At 46.6% G+C, this 24,355-nt stretch overlaps 1 protein-coding gene and 1 pseudogene across 6 annotated transcripts in view; one reads left to right on the top strand and one right to left on the bottom strand.

Annotated features, from left to right (window-relative positions):
- The window catches only part of Atg7 (autophagy related 7), a 210,128-nt gene that overhangs the window by 148,741 nt on the left and 37,032 nt on the right, over positions 1-24,355 (bottom strand). For all 6 annotated transcript variants that reach the window (XM_076940288.1, XM_034511187.2, XM_034511188.2 and 3 more), the window contains 6 exons: positions 23,641-23,758; positions 22,063-22,140; positions 17,740-17,856; positions 16,097-16,246; positions 2,298-2,386; positions 553-674 (listed from right to left, as the gene is read on the bottom strand). In XM_076940288.1, the coding sequence (XP_076796403.1) occupies positions 553-674; positions 2,298-2,386; positions 16,097-16,246; positions 17,740-17,856; positions 22,063-22,140; positions 23,641-23,758 (674 nt within the window). The remainder of the gene's footprint in view (positions 1-552; positions 675-2,297; positions 2,387-16,096; positions 16,247-17,739; positions 17,857-22,062; positions 22,141-23,640; positions 23,759-24,355) is intronic.
- LOC117715890 (U2 spliceosomal RNA) lies at positions 15,325-15,438 on the top strand (annotated as a pseudogene).

The raw sequence follows: 24,355 nt of genomic DNA, 5'->3' as shown, positions 1-24,355 counted from the left end.
TGTCTGTACACATCTGCGCACACACACACACACACACACACAGACACACACACACACACACACATCTAGCACAGTCCTCCTAGACTGTTTCCTAATTTATAAAATGTGGATAAAAGCTAACAATTCTATGCAAGGCTGAGGGAAAATATTATATGTGGAAGGAGAAATCTGCCTTTGCTGACTGATACTCTGTATGGAGAACAGGGTTACACACACCTTCAAGTACTCAATGAATAAACATGTTAAGTAATCAATAACTTCACTCTTCCTTGAGGAAGAGGCATAAATAAAGAATTCATGTCGATCAAGACTAAACAAATTAAACTAAAGCTGGGCAAACCCCCTCCAGCCTAGAAAGGCTCGCTACAGAAGCTGCCAGAGCCCAGCCTCTGCTCAGGGCTGAACATAGCCCCACTGTGTGCAGGCAGGTGCTCACACTGCTGCCCAGGTGGGAAGGAGCTGTGCCTTCTCTCCTGCCATGGTGAGGCTCTGGCAGGAAACTGGGTCTCTGTCCCTCATTATTATACACATTGGCAATGACTTGCCAATTACCTGGGCTAAATGCCATTTCTGGAAGCTTCACTTCAAAGATGATGCTGTGTGTCACTTCTCTTGCTCCCTGCATGGTGCGGTCCCGAAAGCAGAGGACTTCAACGGACTGGAAACTGCCGCTCCTGTTGTCCGCACCACATTTGTGTTTATTTCATATGATTAAGAAAGGAGAAGAAAAAGAGCAGGCATTAAGTGCTTTCCAGACTGGCTGCTGAGAATTCAAGGCATGCAATCACTCCTGTCTGACCTCCTTAACCTTAGAGAGATCTTGAGCACATACGTGCAGGCACCCTCTGTCTGTGCACTTAGAGTCTGGCTGCCAAGTTAGCTGCATCCCCCCAAGCCCCCGCCCCAGGGAATTTTCTATAGCAATCACACAACAGATAATTCTGCAAAAGGAAGCTTTTAAACCTAAGGGTGGGACGCTCCCAAGATCTTAATTAACAAGGGACCCCTAAGGCTCTTTACCAGCAGCCAAAAGCTGGCCTTCCCAGGGCATTTATACTCACAGAAAATCTGCTGGGAATAGCTGAGTGCCCACACAACTAGTCTCTCTAGAGTCTGTCAGTATTTGTCTATCTTCATATTTTGGAGTAGACACTTTTACTTAAGTAAAGCAAACACAAAGGAACTTACACAATCCCTCTATCTAAAATTGACCACACCTATCTGGGCCAACCCCTACTAGGTCATCACAGTGGCTTTGCCTGTTTTGAACTACAATAAATAGAAACAAGTATTTTCCAGGCTAGCTCAATTTACTCAAGATTGTGCTTGAAACCCCATCCACAGCTGGTTGTGGTTTTAATTCCAGCATTCAGGAGGTCTGTGAGTTCCAGGTCAAACACAGCTACACTGTAAGACTTTGTCTTTTAAAAGCAATGAGGCACAAATGTAGTGCACATACATACAGGGAGGCAAAACACTCAGGAAATAAAAATAAACCTTAAAAAGGAAGAAAAGAAAGGCTACAAGAGAAGACTTGCTCTGCGAAGCCACCTAAGGCTCTGTCATCCATTCAGAATGGAAGGACACGAGGCTGGGGCTAGTGTGTGTGCTTGTGCTTGTGCTTGTGCGTGTGCGTGTGCGTGTGCGTGTGCATGTGCATGTGTGTGTTGCTTGTATCCAGCCTGCATCCCTGTGAGCAACAAGCTCAGAATGCCACCACAGAGCCATGGGTGTTTTCCAGCAGACTCCGCCACAAATGTGGCAGCATCTTTTGTGAATTCTGCTGCCTCCCATTTCAGATGGACCTGGCCTGATCACTTTCCTTAGGTGACTTTTGGTGGGGATGGGAGCTGTTAGCCTCTTATAGTTTTTAATGTTATTTCCTTGATCCCCAGTGATGCTGAGTATCTTATCAAGTGTAAGTCGGCCCTTCCCAATACCTTTATTATTTTAGGATTAAAGAAAATTTTAAAGGTGGGGGTGGTAGCAATAGGAAATTCCTCTTGAAAAGCATGGATGGAGGGCTGGAGAATGTTATTGTCATGGCCTCTCGCTGTATGGCCTCACCACAGTCTAAGTATCTTCAGCATAGCACAAACTGAGGCTGGAGCTCCCTAGCAGACCTGTTTAAGAGCACCAGAGATAGAAACTGGACCACAACTAATCAAATTGACTTATTTTCTATTTTCCATGACAGGAATGAAATCAATACACTTAGGGAAACTTGCTTACATAAGAAGACCCATCGTAGAAAGCATACAGACAAGACACACAGACATGGACACACATGTAAATACCATCTGTGGGCTGCCAGGACCAAAAAATTCCTCAAAGGCCATCCAGGGTACTGGGCTAGGTTACAGGGATCGTACACACCAACTGTTATCTGTGAACAGAAAACACTTGCTGAGAGCCACACCTCAGGTCAGTTGGACAGTTCCACACATGGCTAACACTTTACAGAAAGTAGACACTGGGCAGAAGGATGAAGGGAAGAGAAGAAAGGCTCAGGATCTCCTCTTAGACCAGAGGACTCCTTGACAGGCAAGAACTGGAACATCTCCCCTGTGCTCCCAGCCCTGGCCTGGGACATGGTGAGAGCCGGAACTAGAGAGTTCAGAAAAAAAAAAAAAAAAAAAAAGACTAGAAGAGACAGATGGAGGGAGAGGAGAAGAGAGGGACAGAGGGACAGCGATAGAAGGCAGAGGACAGCCAACCTTCAGGACTTACAGGAAAGAAGCCTCTTAGAGAATTGCAAGCTGTAAGAACGAATCATCTGTGTGTGATGAGAAAGAGAAAGTCAGAACACGGCCATTGCCCTAAGTCTACAGTCAGTTCAAGTTAAAGGCAGATGCCTGGATATTGGGAACACACTCCTCCCACCTCTCTCCCCAGTGTTCCCTCTCTCCCCAGTGCTCTGCTAACCTTGCCTTCCATCTGGAAAATTCTACTCAACTTCAAACCACTGTCCTTCAGTGAGGACTTTATTGCTTTAGTTGTGGAGGCACCAAGCTGCCCTCCTCCCAGGAGCCTTCACACACTGTAGGTGAGCTATTGCATCTTCTCCGTCTCCTCTCTGTCAAAAGGCACTGGGCCCCTGGTACCTATTGATCTCTAAAAAACATTCTCCAATAAAAGAAGTCAGGTTACCTTGGACACATGGCTGATTCTAGGGCTGGGACAAAGAAAACACAAGACAACCTGAACCATCTTATATTACCAGAAACTAGGAAGTGCATGCATGTCAGTGCACTGTGTGTGAAGTACCAGAAGAAGGCCTCAGATTTCCTGAAGCTAGATTTACATACGTGTGTAAGCTACCATGCGTGTATTGGGAATTGGAGCCTGATCCTCTGGAAGACCAGTCTGTGCTCTTAACCACTGAGAAATCTCTCCAGTTCCTGCAGCTATCTTCTATAAATCTGAAATTTTTCCAAAATAAAAGTTTAGGTTTTAATGATAAAGATGATGCCCAGTGTCTTGAGAGCATGGGGAATCCTTCCATGGTCTTAGATACACAGCATCTGTCTAGTAAATGTTCATTACATGATGGGAAGATGAATGAATGAACACTAGGATGGACCTTGGCATTTGTCCAGCACGTGCAGGTACTATTCGTGGGAGGGAAGGAAGTGGGACTGAGGGGAGGAGGCAGAAAGATAGCTGGAAGAGAACCATGAAGCCAAAGGTTTCCTTTTTAAGATAATGTAGAGTAAATAAAAACAGTTGATGTGCACTCATGTACACAAATCTAATTTCTGTGTGTGTTGAGGGGGGAGGAGAAGGGAAGTAAAGATAGATAATACTTTGGGGATAAATGGGCGTGTGCCACCATGTACACGAGGAGGTCAGAGGACAACTGTGTGGAGTCAGATCTCTTCCTCCACCTGTATATGGGTTCTGGGGATTGAACTCAGGTTATCAGGCTTGGACAGTATGCCCTTTTCCCACTAAGCCATGTCACCACCACCACCATGCTTCCTTTTTGCAACAGGGTTTCACTATAACAGTGGCTGTCCTAGAACTCACTGTGTAGAGCAGGCTGGCCTCAAACTCACAGAGATCTGCTTGCCTCTACCTCCCAAGTACTAAGATTAAAGGTGTGTGCCGGTATACCCATGTCTGTCGTACTTTTTGTTTAAATTAGCCAGAACTTTATGCATTTATTTCACACAATGCTCAGTGTGGTCTAAGCCAAAAGCACAAGCTAAAGCAACATTCTGATTGGGGGGGGGGGGTGGGGGAGAAGAAGAAAAAAAAACCTCACAACCACCCCACATTATCAATGGCTAAAGGAACCTCTGTCCACATCTTCATGCATAACTGCTGTCCTGAATGGCTTTCTATTTTTACCCTTGACTACTTGACACAAGCTAGAGTTGCCTGGAAAGAGGAATTAAAATGCCTCCACTAGATTGCCCCTAGGCAAGACTGTAGTATATTTTCTTGATTAATGATTGATGTGGGTGAACTAGGGTGGGCCCAGCCCAAGGCTGGCAGTGGTACCCATGGGCAGGTGGTCCTGGGATGTGTAAGAAGCAAACAGAGCAAGACAAGGAGAGCAAGCCAGGAAGCAGCATTTCTTCATGGCCTCTGCTTCAGCTCCTGATTCCAGGTTCCTGCCTTGATTTCCCTTCAGGATAGACTACAACTGTAAGATGAAATAAACCCTTTCTTCCGCAAATTGCTTTGGTTGTGGTCTTTACCATAGTGATAGAAATCCTAGCTAAGATAACTTTATTCTTCATATAAATATTTTTGTAGCTGGGTAGTGGAGGTGCATGCCTTTAATCTCAGCACTTGGGAGGCATAGGCAGGTGGATTTCTGAGTTTGAGGCCAGCCTGGTCTACAGAGTGAGTTCCAAAACAGCCAGGCTTACACAGAGAAACCCTAACTCAAAAAACAAACAAACAAAAAAAGTAGTCTAAACAGAACTAAACGACTTCTAAACAGAAATGAGATCAGGCTGTCTCTTATCATATGAGCTCTTCCTGGTCTGTGAATGTTCTACAACCATGATTAGTAGTACTGGGTGGTGTTCCATGCAGAGATGCAGACAGCTCTGTCGGAGTGACTGAGACCAGAAGCTCACATACAGAACCACAGCACAGCTCCCCGAGCGCCACTTCCTTGTCTGTCCACTCTTAACATTCCCTCGGTGTCAGTCTTAATGTTGGAATTCTCCTGGCTCAGGATTGGGGGGAGGGGAGTGGGCTGGTAAGCAAGGGGGCTCTGAGATCTGAGTTACAGGCATCTTCCTGGCCCTTCTGCTCTGGCTGCCTGCCACACTGCCACACTGCCACCTGCCCTGGCTGCCACCCTGCCACCCTGCCACCTACCCCTCCTCTGAATCTTTCCCTTTATGCAGCAAGGAGTGGGGAGAGGGAAAGAAATCGATGTCCCTCGTTTTGTGACACCAGAATGGCTTACATTCAGGCAATGGGCTTACACAAGAAGAAAGGGCACTGGCCACTGTCAGCAGGTGTGTGCTACCTCTACAGCTAACTGATTTGAGGACCCAAAGAAAATTTCTCCCTTGCTTCCAAAATGAAGGGGTTGAGGGGCTGAGGACATAGTGTCAGAATGCTTGTCTAGCATGCAAGGAGCCCTTGGTTCAATCCACAGTACCACATAATCCAGAGTGGTGGTGCAGACCTATCATCCTAGCACTCAGGAGGTGGAGGCAGGAAGATCAGAAGTTCAAGGTCATTCTTGGCTACAGAGGGGGTTTGAAGCCAGCTTGGACTGTGAGGCTCTCTCTTATCTCAAGCATTGAGACAGAAAGAAGGAAGGAGATGAAGCAGGGAGAGAGGAAAGGAGTGAGGGCAGGGTTGGGTAGTGAGGAAAGGAGGGAGGCAAAGAAGGAAGGTTGCTGACTTGTTTTGTCTCAAAGGCCCATTTTCAGATCTGGAGACTTGTGGATGATGTCACAGCTAGGGGACAGGACAGCAGTGCCCAGTGAAGCTCAGTCCCACAGGATCTAAGCCATTCAAGAGGTATTTAGGAGAGCCTCCGTAGCTACCCAGAAAATAACATTCCTTTGGAGTTTCAACTGCCAGGTGTGACTTCAAAAAAATGTGCGCCCGTGCAGAATGTCCTGTATTGCTCACTCTCCTGTGACCTTTGGCAATTGACTTAACATCACTGAGCTGTAATTTTCTCATCTCTTAAGAGATTCTCACCTGCATTCAGCACCAACTGAGAATGGGGCTATCACCAAGAAGCAGTAACCACAGCAACGCCATGGACACCCTCAGCTGCAGTCATCTCCCCACATCCCATTCCAGTTCAGCTCATCACCACAAACTGCCCCTATCTTCAGGTCCAGCTCAGCTCATCACTACAGACTGGCCCCATCTTTAAGTCCTGAGCCCTTTTATAGCTGGCAGAGAAAAGAAGAGTCAACTGATCAACACTCTCTTAAGTTTTATCCTCCACGGATGTAGAGCTAGAACCAATACATAGAATCAATTACAGTATTATATATACCCCATGCTGCAGCAGATGCCCAGCCTCGGAGAAGAGGTACATTTCTGAGCAGGAAGAAGATAAGAAATCTTTGAGCAGAAATGACCAGGAATCAGTTTCTTAGAAATGACCTAAGATGAGCTAGATAGAACAGGGGTGACTGGTTAAAGAGGAGCATCTGCCATGTGCCCACAAAGCGAGGGTCAGGCTGAAAATGCTTGAAACAGGCTCTCCTATGGAGACAGACATGCAGGGGGCAGACATGCACCACACGGGAGATTACAGAACTCATCTGACATGGGGCTAAGTATTAAGTAGCACTTAATCTTTCTTTTAGAATTTGAAGGTGACTCTGGAGCCTCTTGGTGTTTCAGGAGCTAACTTGGAGCTTCAGTCACAGCAAAAATGATAGCAGGCAGTGCTAGGTGACCAGCTTAATGACAGAAATAAACCCTGACTAGGAGTTCTGGGTTCTAAACCTGGCTTTGCCACAAAGGTAACTTGGCCAAATCACTTCTTTTTTATGACAAAGCAGCAAAACACAATTAAAAAACAAGACTGTCTTGGAGGTTTACAAACAAGTGTTCCTTTCTACTTTGCTGAGAGCCTGTGATTCAGTGAAGTGGCATGGCTAGGCTCTGGCAGCTGTCCATGAAGCAAACTGCTGAAAACCATGACACAGAAAGAAGAGGGTACAACAGTCAACCTGATGGTCTTCAGCTGGATGGTTTCCTGTGAGGACCCATACAAATGGCTGCCTCCAACACTCGAACACTTGATATGCCAGGCAATGAACAGGAGAGTCCTTTTAAAAGCACAGGGAAGAAAATGCAAGTCTTAAGTGCACTCCAAGGTCACAGCCAGCAACAAAGACACAAAGCTAACAACACTAAGAGCTAGCTGAGTGAAGAGCGGGCCCAGCTAGCAGCAGATACAAGCCTGAGAACTACAAGGGAACCTTGCTGAAATGATGAAGCATCTTCCACTCTTTAGTAACTGTGCCAGTGGAGGGGGATGAGCAAAGCCTTCTCTGTGGACAGGCGGTGAGATGCTACAATTGGCTGCTCTTCCACACCATCACAGGAACTGGCTTGGAAGGGGTGCACTCCATAGCAACACAGTGCTATTGTGGATCAACTCCGTCTAGTTGAAATCAACACTTCTTGCAGGAAGTAAGAACCTAAATGAAGGCAATTTCCAAGTCTGTCAGGAGTGTAAAAACAAAATATCCAATGCTGGAGAAGCACACAGTGAGAGGAAAAGCAGCAGTATGGGGCAGTGGTCTCTAGTGCTAGCAATAAGGACATGGCTCTAACAGGCTTGTGAGAGCCTGACCTGACAAACTCTCTCCACTCAGGGTTCTGTGACTCCATGTTTGTATCTTGAAATAATTCATGATGGGAATCCCAATGCAGAGGAATTGAACAAACACTACAGAATTTGGTTACTCCTCCTCAAGGGCCAGCAGTTAGACATCAACCAGCACACCACTGACTACAAACCATAAAATGTCTGAGGGTGCAGAGACGGCTGAGGATAAAAGTGTTCTCTGGACAACTTTGTGTAGTTGGTGATCTGGGTTTGTTTCCCAGAATCCAAGGTGTGGGAAGAGAACTGACTCCTGCAAGATGTCTGCTGACCTCCACAAATGTGCCCTGCCCAATTCCCTTACACACACACACACACACACACACACACACACACACACACACACACACACACTTAAGTTTTTTTAAGTGTTCATCTCTTCAATTTAGTAAATTTAGTAAATTTATTAAAGAGCTTTTCTTTAGAAATAACTCAAGATGCATGAGGTGAGTAGAGAAGGAAGAATTCATACATAAAAATAATCTAAACAGTAACGAAATATGAAGCTAGTTGCCAAAAATAGTAAAGACAGTCTACTATTACACACCTTCTAAAAGGGGGTGCAGAGCAGGATGGTATTATTCTACAAGGCTACAATCAAACCGAATATGGTACAAATTTTGTTTCAAACAATGCACAGAAAAGGATCAATGGGAACATACAAAGTTTACTTTAAAAACAAAACTGAGTATGGCTCACCATCGCTGCACTAGGGAGGCTGAGGCAGGAGGAGCTCAGGTTCTAAGACAGACTGAACTATATAGCAATGCCTTCCCTTGAAAATAAAACAAAAACCCCAAAACTTAAAATCAATGGCTAAGAAACTGAAATTTTACAAAGGTGTTGGAGGGCTACACCTAGAAATTAAGCACAACCTCGGAGTCATAGCTAGCACAGTGCACTGATAAACCTGTGTTTGCACAAGTCATTTACTGCTATGATGATGATGATGATGGTGTGTGTGTGTGTGTGTGTGTGTGTGTGTGTGTGTGTGTGTGTGTGTGTGTGTGTTTGTTGCACATATGCACCATGGTGTATATGGAGTTCAAAGGACAACTCTGTGAAGCTGGTCCTCTCCTTCCTCACATTCTAGAGATCTAGCCCAGGTCTCTAGGCATGCACGGCAAGCATCTTTAACCAGTGAGCTGCCTTGTCAGCTGGAGGATGAGCTATTTGTGGCTCCAATCATTGAGTGAATCATAACTAGAACTTTGCAAAGATAAAACATGAGCTGGGCTCTTACTGAATGACGTAGTGCTTACCTAGGTTACAGAGACCCTAGGCACTCCATCCTCAGCATTATAAGCGTGTGTCTGTGTGTGCATGTGTGTGTGTGTGTTTTCCACCACATATCATTGCATGCATATTCCCTCCCTCTCTCCCTCCCTCCCCCTCTGTCTCTCCTTCTCTCCCCCCCCCACCTTTCTCTCTCTCTCACACACACACACTTTGGGAAACATTTTTAGTATGCATCCAATCAAGAACACATGAGTATTGAGTTACAACGTCCTAGGCAATTTTTACTCTGAGTTAAACCCAGCAAGTGTGTATTGAACAACCTCATATCATCCAAGGAGTGAGAGAAGGGTAATCCCGGATGTCCTGGCCAAGTGCCCATGCAGGGCCCCTCCTCTGCGCTGGCAAGCCTGGTTAGATGTGTGGCGCTAGAGGTGACCAGAGAGCAGCCTCTCTGGTAGGTAGGGCTCTCCTTGTTTCTTCAGACTGTTGTTCTTTGCCTTGAGGACTCTAAATGTTCTCTCATGAGATAGCTGAGAAGTAAGGCTGACAACAAAAGTTTCATAGAAAACATAATCTGACCAGCTTATTCCATAAAGAGCTACAGGAACGGCAGTCATGCATGGGGGCAAAGCCTGTCTCACTGGCCATCTCCCAGTTCTTACAGCCAGCCATGGGGGAAGGTGTTGCTCCTGTATACCAGTCAGGTGAGAGAAACCGCAGCTCAGCAGTGACACTGGCTCACTAACTGCAGTGGGAGTCACAATGTAGCTTTCTCCTTTCCGATTGGCCAGGAGCCACAGAGGAAAAAATAAGGCTTTTCCCAATCAGCACACTCAGCTCAGACAAGCCTTCCATGGTCCATTTCCCCCATCTGTTATGCAGGGCCGCATTGCTCATGAGTGCCAAGAGGACTATTGATAACATCAGTCTAGCTCCATGCTGGGCACGAGGTCAGACTCAGGGAGGCTTGGGCTGCTGGTGCACTGCAGTGTAGCCTTCCTCGTGGCAGAGGCTACTCCTCTGTAGCCAGCAATGTTCCACACGTTCATCAGCGTCCTGTGTACACTATGACACCCTTCCCATCCTACCCTCAACAACCCCACAAGCACACTCCTTTCCAGTCCCTCCCTTCAAGCCAGGGACCTAAAGAGATCTACAGATGGGTCTCCATGTCTCCATGGTATTAGATGTGAGCTGGAAGCTAGGGGACTAGCTCAGTGGAAAAGTGCTCAATGAATATACACAAGGTCCTAGGTTCAGTCCCCAGCACACACCCCGAAATGCAGACCTGCGTGCAGCTAGTGTTTTTCCTATAGACCTGTATAGAGGACCTGTGGCTTCTAGCAGATTCTTGAAGAGTCAATGCTCAGCCCACAGAACCCTCACTGTGAGTCATACCAAGAGCTTCTTGGCTACTTCTTGGAGGCCCACTGTGTGTCGGGCACTGACTAGTGTTCTCATATGAGCCCTCCAGTCCTTCCCCCAAGTCACTCAAGCCTGGTTTATTCTCCCATCCCAGTTTACACGCTAGGCAGGGTTCCATACTATTTGGATGTAATTCAGGGCAGGCAGACACCAGGTAGCCGTCCTTGGAGAGCAAACCATTTAAATGGAGGCTGAGCATGAGACAGCTCAGCAGGTAAAGCTGCTTCCATCTCACAACCCACAAAAATGCAGACGCTTCAGACTGCATTTGTAATACACCAATCTTATAGCAAGTTCAGAGGCTGGCACACGAGCGTCACCAGGAGTTCAGGGGTCAGCTAGCCTAGAATACTCAGATGACCGAAGCGACACAAGAGACCATCCTTCAATAAAGAGGGAGATGGTTGTCCTCTGATCTCCACATGCATGCCATGGCATGTACACCTCTGCACACACATAAGCACACTGCATACACATGCATAATAATAAAAGGTTTAGCTTGGTACACATCTTTAATCCCAGGACTCTGGAGGCAGAGGCAGGTGGATCTCCATAAGTTCGAGCCTAGCCTGAACTACAAAGTGAGTTCCTGTCTAAAAAAAAAAAGTGAACTACATAGTGAGATCCTGTCTAGGGTAAACAAACAAAAGCATTGAAAGCAAAGAGGCGGGGTATGGTGGCGCATGCCTACAATCCCACTATGCAGAGGCTGAAGCAAGAGGGTCTAGCATCTACGGCCAGCTTGGACTACAAAGTAAAATCCTGTCTTAAAAGACCCAAAATTTTAAATGAATAAATAAATTCAAAGCAAGGATTAAAATAAAAAATCACCAAGGAAATGAAGAATGGCAGCTGAAACAACGGGCAATGTTAGCGTCCAGGACAGGAAACAAGCCTGCTTATGGAAGAGGGGAATTTCCCAGGAGAGTGTTCAGATCCACCGAGGAAGCACTCAGCAGTGCAAAAGGGATGTGTGTGGTGCGGTGGGAGAAGGGAGAAGGCCAGGCCAGAAGCTGTGGGAGAGAATGAGGACTCCACTGTGGCTGCGTTCCCTCCCACAGCCAACATCAAGTCAGGTATGTCAGAGAAGAACTCAGAGTGAAGAGACTCAGGCATTTCATTTGGGAATCACCATAAAAGATAACTTCAGACACCGTAAAGCAGGATCAGAGGCCACCTTAGACCCACAGAGTCCAGAAGTCACTCAGTGGCACAGAGGAAAGACAGCCCTTAGTTTGGGGTGATGTCAGAAAGGTACAGGCAGGAGACTAAACGGTTGAGAACCTGAGAGGCACAGGAGGCCACGGTGTGATGAGGGACAGGGAAGTAGCCAGCCAGAGGACGTGGCCATTCTGAGGTGATGCCAGCAAGGCAGCATCAGCCTCACAGGGAAGGTCCTAAGTCCAGCACAGATGAGCAGCAGCTGGATAAAGCGAGGGCCGGGCCAGGTTCAGGCTTAAGGTGGTCAAGTGTGTCCTATGGGAGGAAATGGTTACTGGAGTCATGGGCATCTGGATGTCACCCAGGACAGACATCTGGAGGATCTCAACACTTCTCCATTTTTTCCATAAAGACAGAGCCCACCCGTGCTCTGGGTTCCCCTCCCCCATCAACCCCTTGTCAGTCTTAGAATGGGCCTGTGATTTGCAAACTCAGTAATGTTAAGGAGAGAAATTATTGGTAAAGTGCCGATTTTCAAACTCTCTTCCTCCAAGAGCTTAGAAAGATGGAGGGATGGAGTTGGCCTTTGGGAGCTAAGTTGCTGAAGCTTCCCTATTGAGCTTCTGGAGACTGAAGAGTCTTGCTGGGGCATTATTAGAAATGAACTTCTCCATTTCTCCATAAAGACAGGAGGCTCACTGAGGAGAGCCACTTCTGGATTAAAATGCCCCATGGGAAGGGGAGGTGGAGCTCGGGTGGAGCTCAGGCAGAGAGAGCTTGCCTAGAATGGGTGCAGTGTCCTAGGTGCCATTCCAAGTACTAAAAATGAGAGTGGGGAGGGGGAGAAAGAGGGAGGAGGGAAAGAGAGCAAAGAGAAGGAAGAGGAGAAGCGGAGGCAGGTGTGATGTGCTGGTAAGGAATGGAGCACCATTTGAAGGGAGAACACACCTCAGGAGCTCACACTGAAATAATGAATATCTGTTCTTAGACTAGGCTCAATCCACCGGGCGGTGGTGGCGCACACCTTTAATCCCAGCACTTGGGAGGCAGAGACAGGCGGATTTCTGAGTTCGAGGCCAGCCTGGTCTAAGAGTGAGTTCCAGGACAGCCAGGGCCACACAGAGAAACCCTGTCTCGAAAAACCAAAAAAAAAAAAGAATAGGCTCAATCCCTCATGGAAACACCGCGCTACAAGTAACACTCATGAGAAGCTGGGATTATCCAGACAGCAAGCTAAGGCTAAGGTAATAAAATCAGGAGTGTCTAATCTCACCTAGACTCTTCAGAAATCATTTGTTGTGTGCGTGTGTTTTATGATAGCCCCAGTTTCTTGGGAAGCCTGCAAGGATGGCACCAGGCCATCATGGCCTTTTCCCTTCTTCCACTTTTGCCAGGAGCAGCCTCTGGAGTGCCCAGACTGCAGTAATACGGAGTCCAGAGATGAGGCACAGCAAGACTGCTGTGTGGGGTTCACGGACTGCCTGGGACCCGGGCCAGAGGATAAGCATTGCATTAGAGCTCAGGGGTAGGGAGGAGTCTGAAGCTGGACCCCCAATGAGGACAGGAGACAGCACACCCAGTCAGTTATCACTTGTGCATCAGGTGAGTCAGTCATCAGCCAGTGACAGGAGAAAGGCAAAGGGAAGGACCCGCCAGAGGACAGACTAAGCCCATGGAGTTTAGGGGCACGCTGTAGCCAGAGCAAGGTTTTCCCTTGGGGTGCAGTGGAAGATGAGGCACAGCTAGGCTAGAACATTTCAACTTTATCCTGAAGATAGCAGGTCTGGAAGGGCTGCAGGAATGTGACAGGGATGTGGCCATAAACTGGAGAAAGCATATGGAGGGTGGATGGTGGCAATCGAGACCACAGGCTGGAAGGCTTATAAACTCCCGTGAGGTTACCAGTGTGCACAGCTGCTGTGACATTTTCTAGAATATGCACTAGCATAGGTAGCCAACCAGTGCATCGATGTCTCATTTCTGTGGGCTTTTTGTTTCCTTCCTTCAGTTCCCATTAGCTTTTCATGCTGCTGCCTCTTCTGCCCTGTAAAACTCTGGATTCTGTGAGAATAGCATTTCCCAAGTTCTAGTCCACAAGGCGGCAGTGAGCACACGTGCTGAGAGGTCCTGAGACCCAACCTTAACTAGTGGTATAGTTCTAAGCAAGTGAAGGCCAATGGTCCTGGCTGCATAGGCCCTTGGTCTAATCTCCTGCAGAGAAGTTCGGAGACTCAAGATCTGCATAGTCTCTTAGAATATGCTGGGGAATGCAGGGAAGAAAACACAAGGAGGAAAAGAAGTGGGTTTGTATCAAGTGCCTAGTATGTATCAAGTACACACTAGGGGCCTGCTACATGATGGATGCTCACTATGCACTGATCACGGCTTTTTTCTGATCTTTCATTTATTTGGTTTTGGAGGTGGTTTGATTGGGTTTGTTTGTTTGAGACAAGGTCTCTCTCTCTCTACATAGCTGTGGCTTGTCTTGGAATTCATTCTGTAGACCAGGCTGGTCTTGAACTCACAGAAATCCACTTGCCTCTGCCTCTGAGGACTCCATGGCTGTTTTTTGTGCTGAACTAGCATGTTTAGATTTCACCAAATCATGGAAAGAGCAGCCCTGTGGTACTTGACAGAAATACCAAAGCAAGGAAAAGCCACTTTGCTTCCCCAGGATCACAGAGCTGGCAGGTGTCAGCACTGAGGGAGCATCAGAGCCAGGTCTATTTAAAATCTCAGAGGCAGGCAGAGGCAGGCAGAGGCAGGCTGGCCAGAACAATGTTGAGATGGGAAGGTGCAGGGTTCTTAGAAGCTGCCATGGAATGACTGCAGTATAATTTTCTTGCATAGGGTGTTCAGTGAGACACCCATTACACAGATTATCATAAGATTTTGGGGTTCTGAAAGCCCCCCGTGGATGGTTGGTAGAGAGACTCTGTTAACTGCACTCACTGTGACCTTAGCTTAACCCTGCCTGCTGTCAGCTGGCCCATACAATACAATAAACTCTAAATTACTAAAGCCTGGTCTACTAGGCAACTACCATCCTATTGTCACCTGGACAAAAGAAGAATTTTAAAAGTTAAATCTTTATTCCTTGAGGAGTTTCCCTCTGAAAAAGAAAATCTGAATGTAGTTGATTTTAAAATGAAAATATCCAGGCTGGAGAGATGGCTCAGCAGTTTAAGAACACTGACTGTTCTTCCAGAGGTCCTGAGTTCAGTTCCCCACAACCACATGGTGGCTCACAACCATCAGTAATGTTCTCTTCTGGTGTGTCTGAAGAGAGTAATCGTGGTGTATTCATATGCATAAAATAAAGAAATAAATCTTTTTAAAAAAATATATCCTAGCTGTAGGCAGAGTTTAGCATAACATTCACATAGCCCAGGGTTCTAGGTTCAAAATGGCCATCTGTTAAGAGCCTCTTTCTCAACTCTCATACATTTTACTTACATTACTCCACCCGATTCACAACTTCTTAATACTTATGGATCATTTTAATGCACAACTTGATGTATGGCTCAAATTGCATACTATATATCTGCTTACTTAAAAAAAATTTTTTGCAATACTCTTATTCATTCAGAAGAATTTGGTTGAGGGTCACAGACACTGACTGATCAATACAGGCTCTGATTAACAGTCCAATATGCTACAAAATCACTTCTCGGCCTTTTGCCTAAGATCAAAGTGTAGTATCTGCTCTTATCAGTTTAATATCTGATATGTCCTCAATCCAATATGCTACAAAAAGGCATTTTTGAACAGGTTCTGTGTGAAGGGAAGCCAGACAAGGAAAGAGGATGCTTTGCAGTGGGAGAGGAAGCACTAAGGACTGAGTGTAGAGGATGCTGACAGGAAAATGACACTGCACATAAAAACAGACAAAAAAGAGATCTTAGATGTGTGTGACAGGGTAATGGTGATGGAGGGGAGAGTCTGGAGGAACGTAGACAAACAGAGTAATGGTTTGTGGGAAGACTAGCAGAGGACAGGCAGAAAGGTACTGGGACGAGAAGGAAGACCCCTCTAGGCTCTGCTGGTTGGAGGACAGAGTGGCCTGGGCAGTCTGAGGATGACTCTTCGATAGCTGATGGAAGCAAGAAGATTGCCCAGGAAGGAGTAAGGGAAGCTTCCATGGTGGTGCTGGGAAGTTGAATGCAGATGTACAGATATCCAGAGGGTCTCTTCATCTAAGTAACAGAATCAAGGAGCCCAAACCCCCAAGCTGTGAGAGAGCTAGGGTGAGCTAGCTGGAGACTGAGGAGGAATTGAACTGAAACAATGGGGTGGAGAGAACAGAGAAGGAAACATTCTAGAACATACTGTACAGGGCCAAGGAAGCCTAAGTTTCAAATTGCTAGAGGTTTATTATAACATGACCTTCAAGTTTTTTAACTGCCTAACAAAATGATATCCACAGACTCTGACCTTTGTCCTTTGACCTTGGAAGAAATCGTTGTAGTGTTTGAGCAAGGAGACCCGCACAGTGTCATCATCGTACTTGAATAAGAAGTAGGGCAGGGCCGTGACGCCTTCGGCTTGACACAGATCGTCATAGGCATGCTCCAGGGCCTGGATCTGAAAACAGGGAAGGGGAAGGCGCCCAAATGCAGCTCTGAGCTAAGGACCAGACCTGATCAAAGGAACCACCAAGCGCCAAATTGGAACACATGATTCCTCAAGTGTCTACTGACAGCACCTCTTAACCTTTCTATAACACGTGCCCTCTGCTACGCCTCCACTCAAAGGGGCACTCTATGGGATAAAATGATGGCTGTCTAAGCTGTCAACCACGGAGGCTTATGGAGGTAACCAAGCATGGTCCATCCAGGGAGAAAATTCATTATCATCTTTTACAGTTTGTTATGACATAATTCACATGCCCCACTTAGAGGGCAGAATCTATGACGTCTTGAAGTTTTTTCATTATTATTTTTGTTTTATGTGTATGAGTGTTTTGCCTCTGTGTGTGTGTGTGTGTGTGTGTGTGTGTGTACCAGGTGCCTGCAATGCCCATGGAGGCCTGAAGAGAGCATCAGATCCCCTGAAACTGGGGTTAGGGATGGTGTGGGTCTTTAGCAAGAACCAGTGCTTTTAACCACTGAGCCATCTCTTCAGTCTAAGACCTATAGTTTTTTTTCTCTTGATAGTATGTTTACAAGGTTGGGCATTCCAGAGATGATCTGAGAACTTTGATCCTTAAACATGAATGTGCAATCTCCAGCTAGAATGTACTACCTCAAGTTAGGTTTCTTGTTAGAAAATTTTTTGCAAAAAACTACAGCCACGCACTAATGCATATAAGTTTTAAATCTTTTGTTTTCAAAAAGGCTTATTTTTTTTCTTTTATGTGTGTATGTACATGTATGCCCGTGTGTTACATGCATAGAGTGTACCAGCTGGCCAGAAGAGGGCATTGGATCTCCTGGAGCTGGAGTTACATATTGCTAGCTGCCATGTGGATGCTGGGATAGGAGGGTCCATGGCCAGAGCAGTAAGCACTCTTAACTGCTGAGTCCTTTCCCCACCCCCACCCTGCCTTTAAATCTCTGCAGGCTTCATCTTACTGACTGACAGGCTGGAAGTCATACCATCTTGATCCTCAGTCAAGGTTTTAAAACATCAGAATTCTCCAGCCTGATTCTAATTGTTCTTGGGACACATCTCTTATGGCCTCCTCAAAGGAAGGACTAGACCTGCCTGTCTGTTCTGCCATTTGGTCTGAGGGGGAGAGGAGGGCCTGTGCTTCTTCCACAGACTCTCTGTAAAGGCTGTGGCTTTGTCTTTCCCAGACTGAAAATGAAAAACAAACTTTGGTAAATTCTCAGTCTTTCAAATGTTCCTGTAATTCCTCCCTGTGGTCTTAGCATTTCCCCAAATTCCATGAGCCACCTGGAGGATAGTGGCTCCTCCTCTTCACAATAACCTTATCAGCCCTTAGTAAACACTGCTCCGGAGCCATTGAAAGCGCTTCCCCGGGTGAGCCCACCCACCCCCCTGCATCTTCAGGATGAGACACACCTCCCACAGTTAAATCCCAGTTTACCTGCATTCATTTGACTAGCTGATACCTGTTTTGGTGAAAGCCTTTGATCCAAGCCCACAGGCCCCCGGATTAGAGGAATGCTCTCAGGAAGACAGAGGGCAGGGCAGCAAAACCAGTAGTAGAAGTGGTACTTCTTTAGGTCCTAGGGTAAAAATTAAAATCAGAGCAAAGTTGAATATAACATTGGTCCGGTGAATTAAAGTAACACACATCTGTTAATGTAATATAGTAACCCAGGAGCAGTGGTGCATGCCTGTAATCCCAACATCCTGGAAGTGAAGGGAGGACATCCTTAGCTACATAGCATGTTAGAGGCCAGCCTGGGATACAGAAGATCCAACTTCAAAAACCACCACTAGAAAAGCAGATGCATTAAACAGCTGATATTCCCCAATTGTCTCCATCAGACCCAAGAGAGAGCTCATAATTTCTGCCTGGACCTCAGGCTTCCTGTCCGTGTCATCTCATAATAACAGACTTTTTCACTCAGAGGAAGATGACCCCTGCACTCCTGCGTGCTTCAGGAAAGCTACCCTTCTTCCTAAACGATGAGGAAGCATCTCATCCCATTTTACAGAAGGAAATACCCAGCAGGCTTCCCATAGAGACCCCACCAAAAACACAGCTGTGCTCTTCAGTCCTGAGAAAGGGGTGCTATTCAATGGTCTCTTCTACCCACCAGAGGGAACCCTTCCACCAAAGGCTTGGAATTCAACATGGCTCAGATTTTGCAATTTTTTCAGATTTCAGACTATTTGCACATATACCCTGAAATAACGTGTGAATGGGACCTAAGCCTAAAGAGAAAATTCATTTGTGTTATAGACATCCCATCTCCATGACCTGCATGAAATTTTATACAGTATTTTTAGTGCAGCAGCATTTTAAGTGTGGAACTTTCCGTTGTATTACCATGTCAGTATGCGCTCCAGATTTGGGGACATTTCTGGCTTTCAGATAAGGATGTTTCCCTGTTTGGTGCTACTTTCCAAAATGTCTTCCTGGTCACGTGTAAGTCAGCGACTATTAAACTAAACACCCACTGTGTACATGACAAAACAGGACACTCAATAATAAAATAAGCCTCAGTCCTAGCTGTCAGCAGAGATACTGAGTCTGTGGTAATCGGTCTAAAGGAGGCTCCAAGTTCTGAGATACAACGACATCATGCAGGGAACAGCTGGCCTCTCCTGCACACAGGGAAAGAACTTTCTAAGCTGTTCTCAACTGACCTCCACTCAGCCTCAAATTCCCATGGCATTAAGACTTGACTCTCCTAGGACTTGAGCTCTGTGGATCCTGGACAGCCTCTCGGCTCATCTCTGAGGGCTCTGATGCAGTCCTTTAGCTAAGGAATCGCTTGTATTGAGTCTTGTGAAGTATGAGAACTGCAGAGCTGTCATGTGAAATGGATTTAGACTTTGTTTGTGCTTTTGCCTATGAATGGGTATGCTATATATGACTATATGTGTGTATGTTCTCGTGTCTGTTGTCATATGTGTGTGTACAAGGGTGCAACATGTGCACGTGTGTGGAGGCTTGAGGTTGGCATCAAGTGTCTTCCTTTTTCTGCCTTAAATCCTATAGCAGGGTAGCAGGCAGGGTCTCTCACTTAAACCAAAGCTCACTGAGGACGCAGCCTGACTAGCCAGCTTCTTTGCCCTCCACGCCCTGGGATTATAGGCAGCTGCCACCCCCACTCGGTTTCCACGTGGTCCTGGGGATCTGACCTCAAGTCTCCTGCTTGCACTGCAGCTTTGCCCACTAAGCCATTCCCCAGCTCCTAGAAGCCTTTTATCAAAACATAACTCAAAATACATAAATGCATCACATTTGCAAGTACGGTTTTGTGGGGCTTGTTTTTGTTTGACATGGTGGAACCCCTGACAATTCTTGAATATTTTTATTATTCCAAGAAGAAACCCTGTCCCTAAGAGCAGAATGGGCCAATTCCCCATTCCTCCACGACCTTTGGACACATCAAGCCATTCTCTGTGGACATGCCTGTGCCAGAGTTTTCACAGAAATGGAATCACTGGATGGCTTTTAAAATATAAGTATGTAAGTAATGCATTTCTAGATGAAAGCCTAGTAATTACAGCCTCCACAGTGCCCAACTTGGCCCCTAACTGATGAACTAAAGAAAGAGAGTCCCTTTTCACAATGGCAAGGCAAACTGTCCATTGAAGTTAATGACGAGCCAGGCCCTGTGAGGCCTGAGAACCACAGACAGGAAAGCTGAAGGCCTAGGAGCCTGCTTTCCCCTGTGCTTAAGTGACTTGTCACAGCTGATCATCAGGAAAAGGTTAAACAATTCAAGATGGGGACTGCACACAAGCTGCCAGCTTCTCAGCATCTCCAGAAGCAGAAGCTTTGATTTCTTAGAGTTGTGGGTTTTTTTTCTTCATGATACAAAGGGTCTTGAACAAATTAAACATAAAGCCTTTTGTGTCTGAAGACTTTAAAGGACCTTTTATTTTTTTATACAGCCTGGCTAAGGACACTTTGCAAAAAGGGACAGCAAGACAGATACCCACCGACTCTAAGAAACTGCTTAAACATTTAATGAGAACTGATGTTATTTTCTCATTAAGCCGAAATTATCAATTAGGATTCTCTGTATGAAAAGTGGATTCATGTTTAATTAACAAGAACTCCTCTTAGTATAAAATGGCACTTGCGTTCAAGTATCAAACTCTGACAGCTTTAGCAATATTTAATCTATCCTACCAAGGAACTCATAGGCAGACAGATGATTGCTATCCAAGCTGCACCTGGTAACCTGACAGAGCCCGGGAGGATCCTTCTCTCCACCGTAACTCACTGGAAAACAGGCCACCATAGGTAATGACCATTGGGTTCCCTGAGGTTTATACCCTGCCAGCCTCAGCTGTGCCTGGAAGAAAATGACCCAGAAGACAGTCGGAGGAACCAGACTCAGTTAAAAGGAACTAATGGGGTGCCTTTCTCCCCATGTTCATGCTTAAGTATATATGAAAACATTTTCTTAACATACCCAACTTTACTCAGTAAACAAATGTATCAAACTGTGGAAGGAGACTGATCTCCAGGGCCTATGAGGCTGTGGCAAAGTAACATATTTACCACACGGGGACCTTACTATGCCTAGAGGCACACATGCAGCCAATAAGAGAAAATGTCAATATGGCCACTGAGGGTGAGAAAGTGATGTTCTCACTAGGGGACAGGAATCTGATCCTGAATGTAAGCCAAAGTCTATAGAATATCCACTTGGCAGACACAACAGTGTTTTACAGACATCTACGTACACAAATGCCTTTCTCAGCCCAGGTTGTATGTGAGCATACATGGAAGGCAGGTCTTGGGTTTTTAACTAGTTGACAAGTGTGATTTCATCCCCGCTTCGAGGCTGCACTTAACATTTGTATAAGTCAAGTCTTGTGTACTGAAAAGTTTTCTTTCTCCCTTGACTAACCATTATGTGTATGCCAAAGACAGGTGGTATAATGGCCTCTACCCAGAAGCTCCTGTCCTCTCTGCAATGTGGAGTTCTGCTCCTGAGAGTTCAGATCTGGAGTGTCTGCAGGGGCATATATATGACAATCTTGGTTCCCAGGCTGTAGCTGAGAGCCAGTTAGACCTTCAGGAGGTGGAGGCAGGGCATAGGGGAATGGAGGTTAATAGGATGAAATTAACCCACTGAGGCCATGCCTTTAAAGGAGACACTGGGCGCCCAGCCCCTTCCTGGCTTTCTCTTTGCTTTCCAGGCACCATGAAGTGTACAGCATCTGCTTCATATTCCCATCATAACATTCTCTGCAACCACAGGACCGAACACGATAAAGCCAAGAGACCATAGACCAAGGCCTCTGAAACTACAGCCACCTTCTTATAAGTTTTGTCACAGTGACGACAAGCAGAGTGACATGCTGGGCCTCGAAAGCATGCTGGGTACTTACTTGTTTTTCCTTTGCTTGTTTTTGAGACAGAATGTTGCTATGTAGCTGGCCTGAAATACGCTACATATACAGGACTGGCTTCAAACTTATAAGTACCCCTCTGTCTCACAAGTACCCCTCTGTCTCCACCTCATGAGTGCTGAGATCACAGGTGTGTGTTACCACACCTGGCTGCAGGACCCTATCCAACACATCTGGCAACAATGAAGTCTCTCTTCCCTGAGTCTGCTTTGTCCTATGCTGAAAGAGTTGTTAAGTCACCATGTTTGAGAGACTATGCAGTGGCTGTAGGGTGACCAAGAGGCTCAGATCGCTCACACTCCCAGGGATCAGCTTAGAGACAAGAGAGCCTCCTGTAGGTCTGTGGGGCTGAGCCAGGGTTGCTCAGTTCTCACCCATTCACTTACCGCGAAGGTCAAGAGCAGAAACTTGTTGAGGAGCATGGGGTTTTCAAGAGCAGCACCTGACTTTATGGCTTCCCAGATCTGCCAAAAGGAAAAGAGGTGTTAGGTCGGTCAGGCTGCTGTGTTCTCTGTCCAGCCGCGGAGCTTCTTGGCACAGCTTTTCTTCCCCTCTACCTGCCACTGCTCTCAGACGCTGAAGTGGTTCATTACTTCTCCCTGCTACTTCACACTGCCTCTCCACCAGCCTTGCTCCATCATTATCAGTTGTGAGAGTAGCTGACACCTTCCCTCAGGGACCCTCAGCACAGGGGAGTCAAGTAGACACTCACACCTTTGAGGTGCCCATCTGAAGAGATTTGCTATTGTCTGCTGGGTGCCCAGCATGTCATGGAGAGAGAAATAAAAAGTACAGGTTGAGCTCCATGCAGGACTTCTGTTCCAGAGGCACAGAGTCCCTGAGAGGACACCTGACCAGTCAAGAAGTGGGAACTAGGGGGAGGAAGGGGACTCTGAGTGAGTAATTTGAACTAAATATACAGCGTGGCTTAATTTCTTTCTACCTTCCTCCTCAGTCCTGTTGCCCTGAATGTTCCAAACAGGCTGGCCTCAAACTCAGATTCCCTGTGTGTGCCTGAGTGCTGGGACCAAAGTACTGCATCACCACACTCATCCATCCCCACAGCACCACACCCATCCTACAGCACCACACCCATCCCTACAGCATCACACTCATCCCTACAGCACCACACCCATCTCTACAGCACCACACTCATCCATCCCTACAGCACCACACTCTAGAGCATCACACCCATTCCTACAGCTTCATACCCATCCCTACAGAACCACACCCATTCCTAAAGCAAGACTTTCTCAAAGCTCTGTTGGAGAACCTCTCACCTTGAGAGATGAGGAAAGTAGCATGGCCTCTATGTACGCACATGAGGCCAGTCCTATGTCTGTGGGTAAAACCTGGCCTGTCACCAGCTGGTCACAAGATGCTCATAGCTCAGTTGCTAAACTGTATGTTGCTATGAAGGCCACAGCAAATGCTGGCAACAAGAACATGCCCCACATGCAGGTATAAGAGGAAAATAAGCAGATATCACCCTGGAGGCGATGGAAGTGGACCCCACTTGTGATGAGCTGGCTGGGGGTGGGGTGGGGACCCCAGGAGATGTCTGAGCCTGGTCAAGGTCAGGATTTCTTTGTTCATGCAGTGAGATATAACTCTCTAGAGCTGCACTCACTGTGAGTGGTGTAACCACTGGAACCCACACAGAAAAGAAACATCTCTCATGTTTCTCTGCCATGTTGCTGTGGTTACTGTTAGTGTGGCTTGCAGAAGGTCCTTTACTAAACTGACTCATGGAATACAAATACAATGGGTGAATTTTCCCTCTGGTTAAAAATAAAAATAAGAACCTCAAAACTCACCAGACAGGCACCTCTGTGTATCTTTTACAGGCTATTTCTGTGACTCCCCCCTCCACCCCTCAGTCCCCCCCCCCATGCTTGAGTAGACATGGTGCGCTTGCCTGGACCCTGGAAATACAATGAAGCCAACGTGGCTGTGCAGCTAACCTCATTTGCTGACTGCTCCAGAAGGAGCTTCTTGTCTGCAGTCTTAAAAGCCTCAAGTGTGTTGGTGTTGTACAGGGTTCCCATGGCCGGGCAGCAGCGGGCAGGTGTGGGGGCATTCCTAGACACAAGAGAAACAGTTACCCAGCAAGGCCAGGGCTCTGAACAAAGCACAGGGTTACAATAAATCCGATACCACTGACTGGGTCGAAAGTAGACCAGTGAGTCACTGCTCATGCACGAGCAAGCAGACACTGCCTGGAGATCCTCTGTGCCCTGAGCTCTCAGCTGTCAGCTTCCCAATCTTCTCCAAGAAAGCGCATCTTTATTCCTTCCCATAGTCAAAATGGGGAGGAACTGGCTGAACCAGGAACTGCAAAGGGCCTGAGTTCTAGCTAGTAACTCCCTCTTAAAGCTTATGAAAACCTCCCAACATGATGGTTAGTTCCTGTCAACTTGAAACAAGTTAGTCATCCAAAAAAAGAACCTCATTTGAAGATTTGCCTCCATGAGATTGGACTGTGGGAATGTCTGTGTGGCATTTTCTCTTTGCTGATTGATGTGGGAGAGCCTAGTCAATGGGCAGTACCACTCTTGGGCCGGTGGTCCAAGAAAGCAAGCTGAGTGAGCCATGGAGAACAAGCCAGTAAGCAGCAGTCTCCGTGGTCTCTGCTTCTGTTCCTGCCTCCGGGTCTCTGCCCTGTCTTTCCTTTATGAT

This window comes from Arvicanthis niloticus, chromosome 9 (assembly GCF_011762505.2).
Source record: "Arvicanthis niloticus isolate mArvNil1 chromosome 9, mArvNil1.pat.X, whole genome shotgun sequence".
Lineage (NCBI taxonomy): Eukaryota > Metazoa > Chordata > Mammalia > Rodentia > Muridae > Arvicanthis > Arvicanthis niloticus.
Note: the sequence above shows the minus strand (reverse complement) of the source record. Positions and strands in the feature narration are given on the sequence as shown.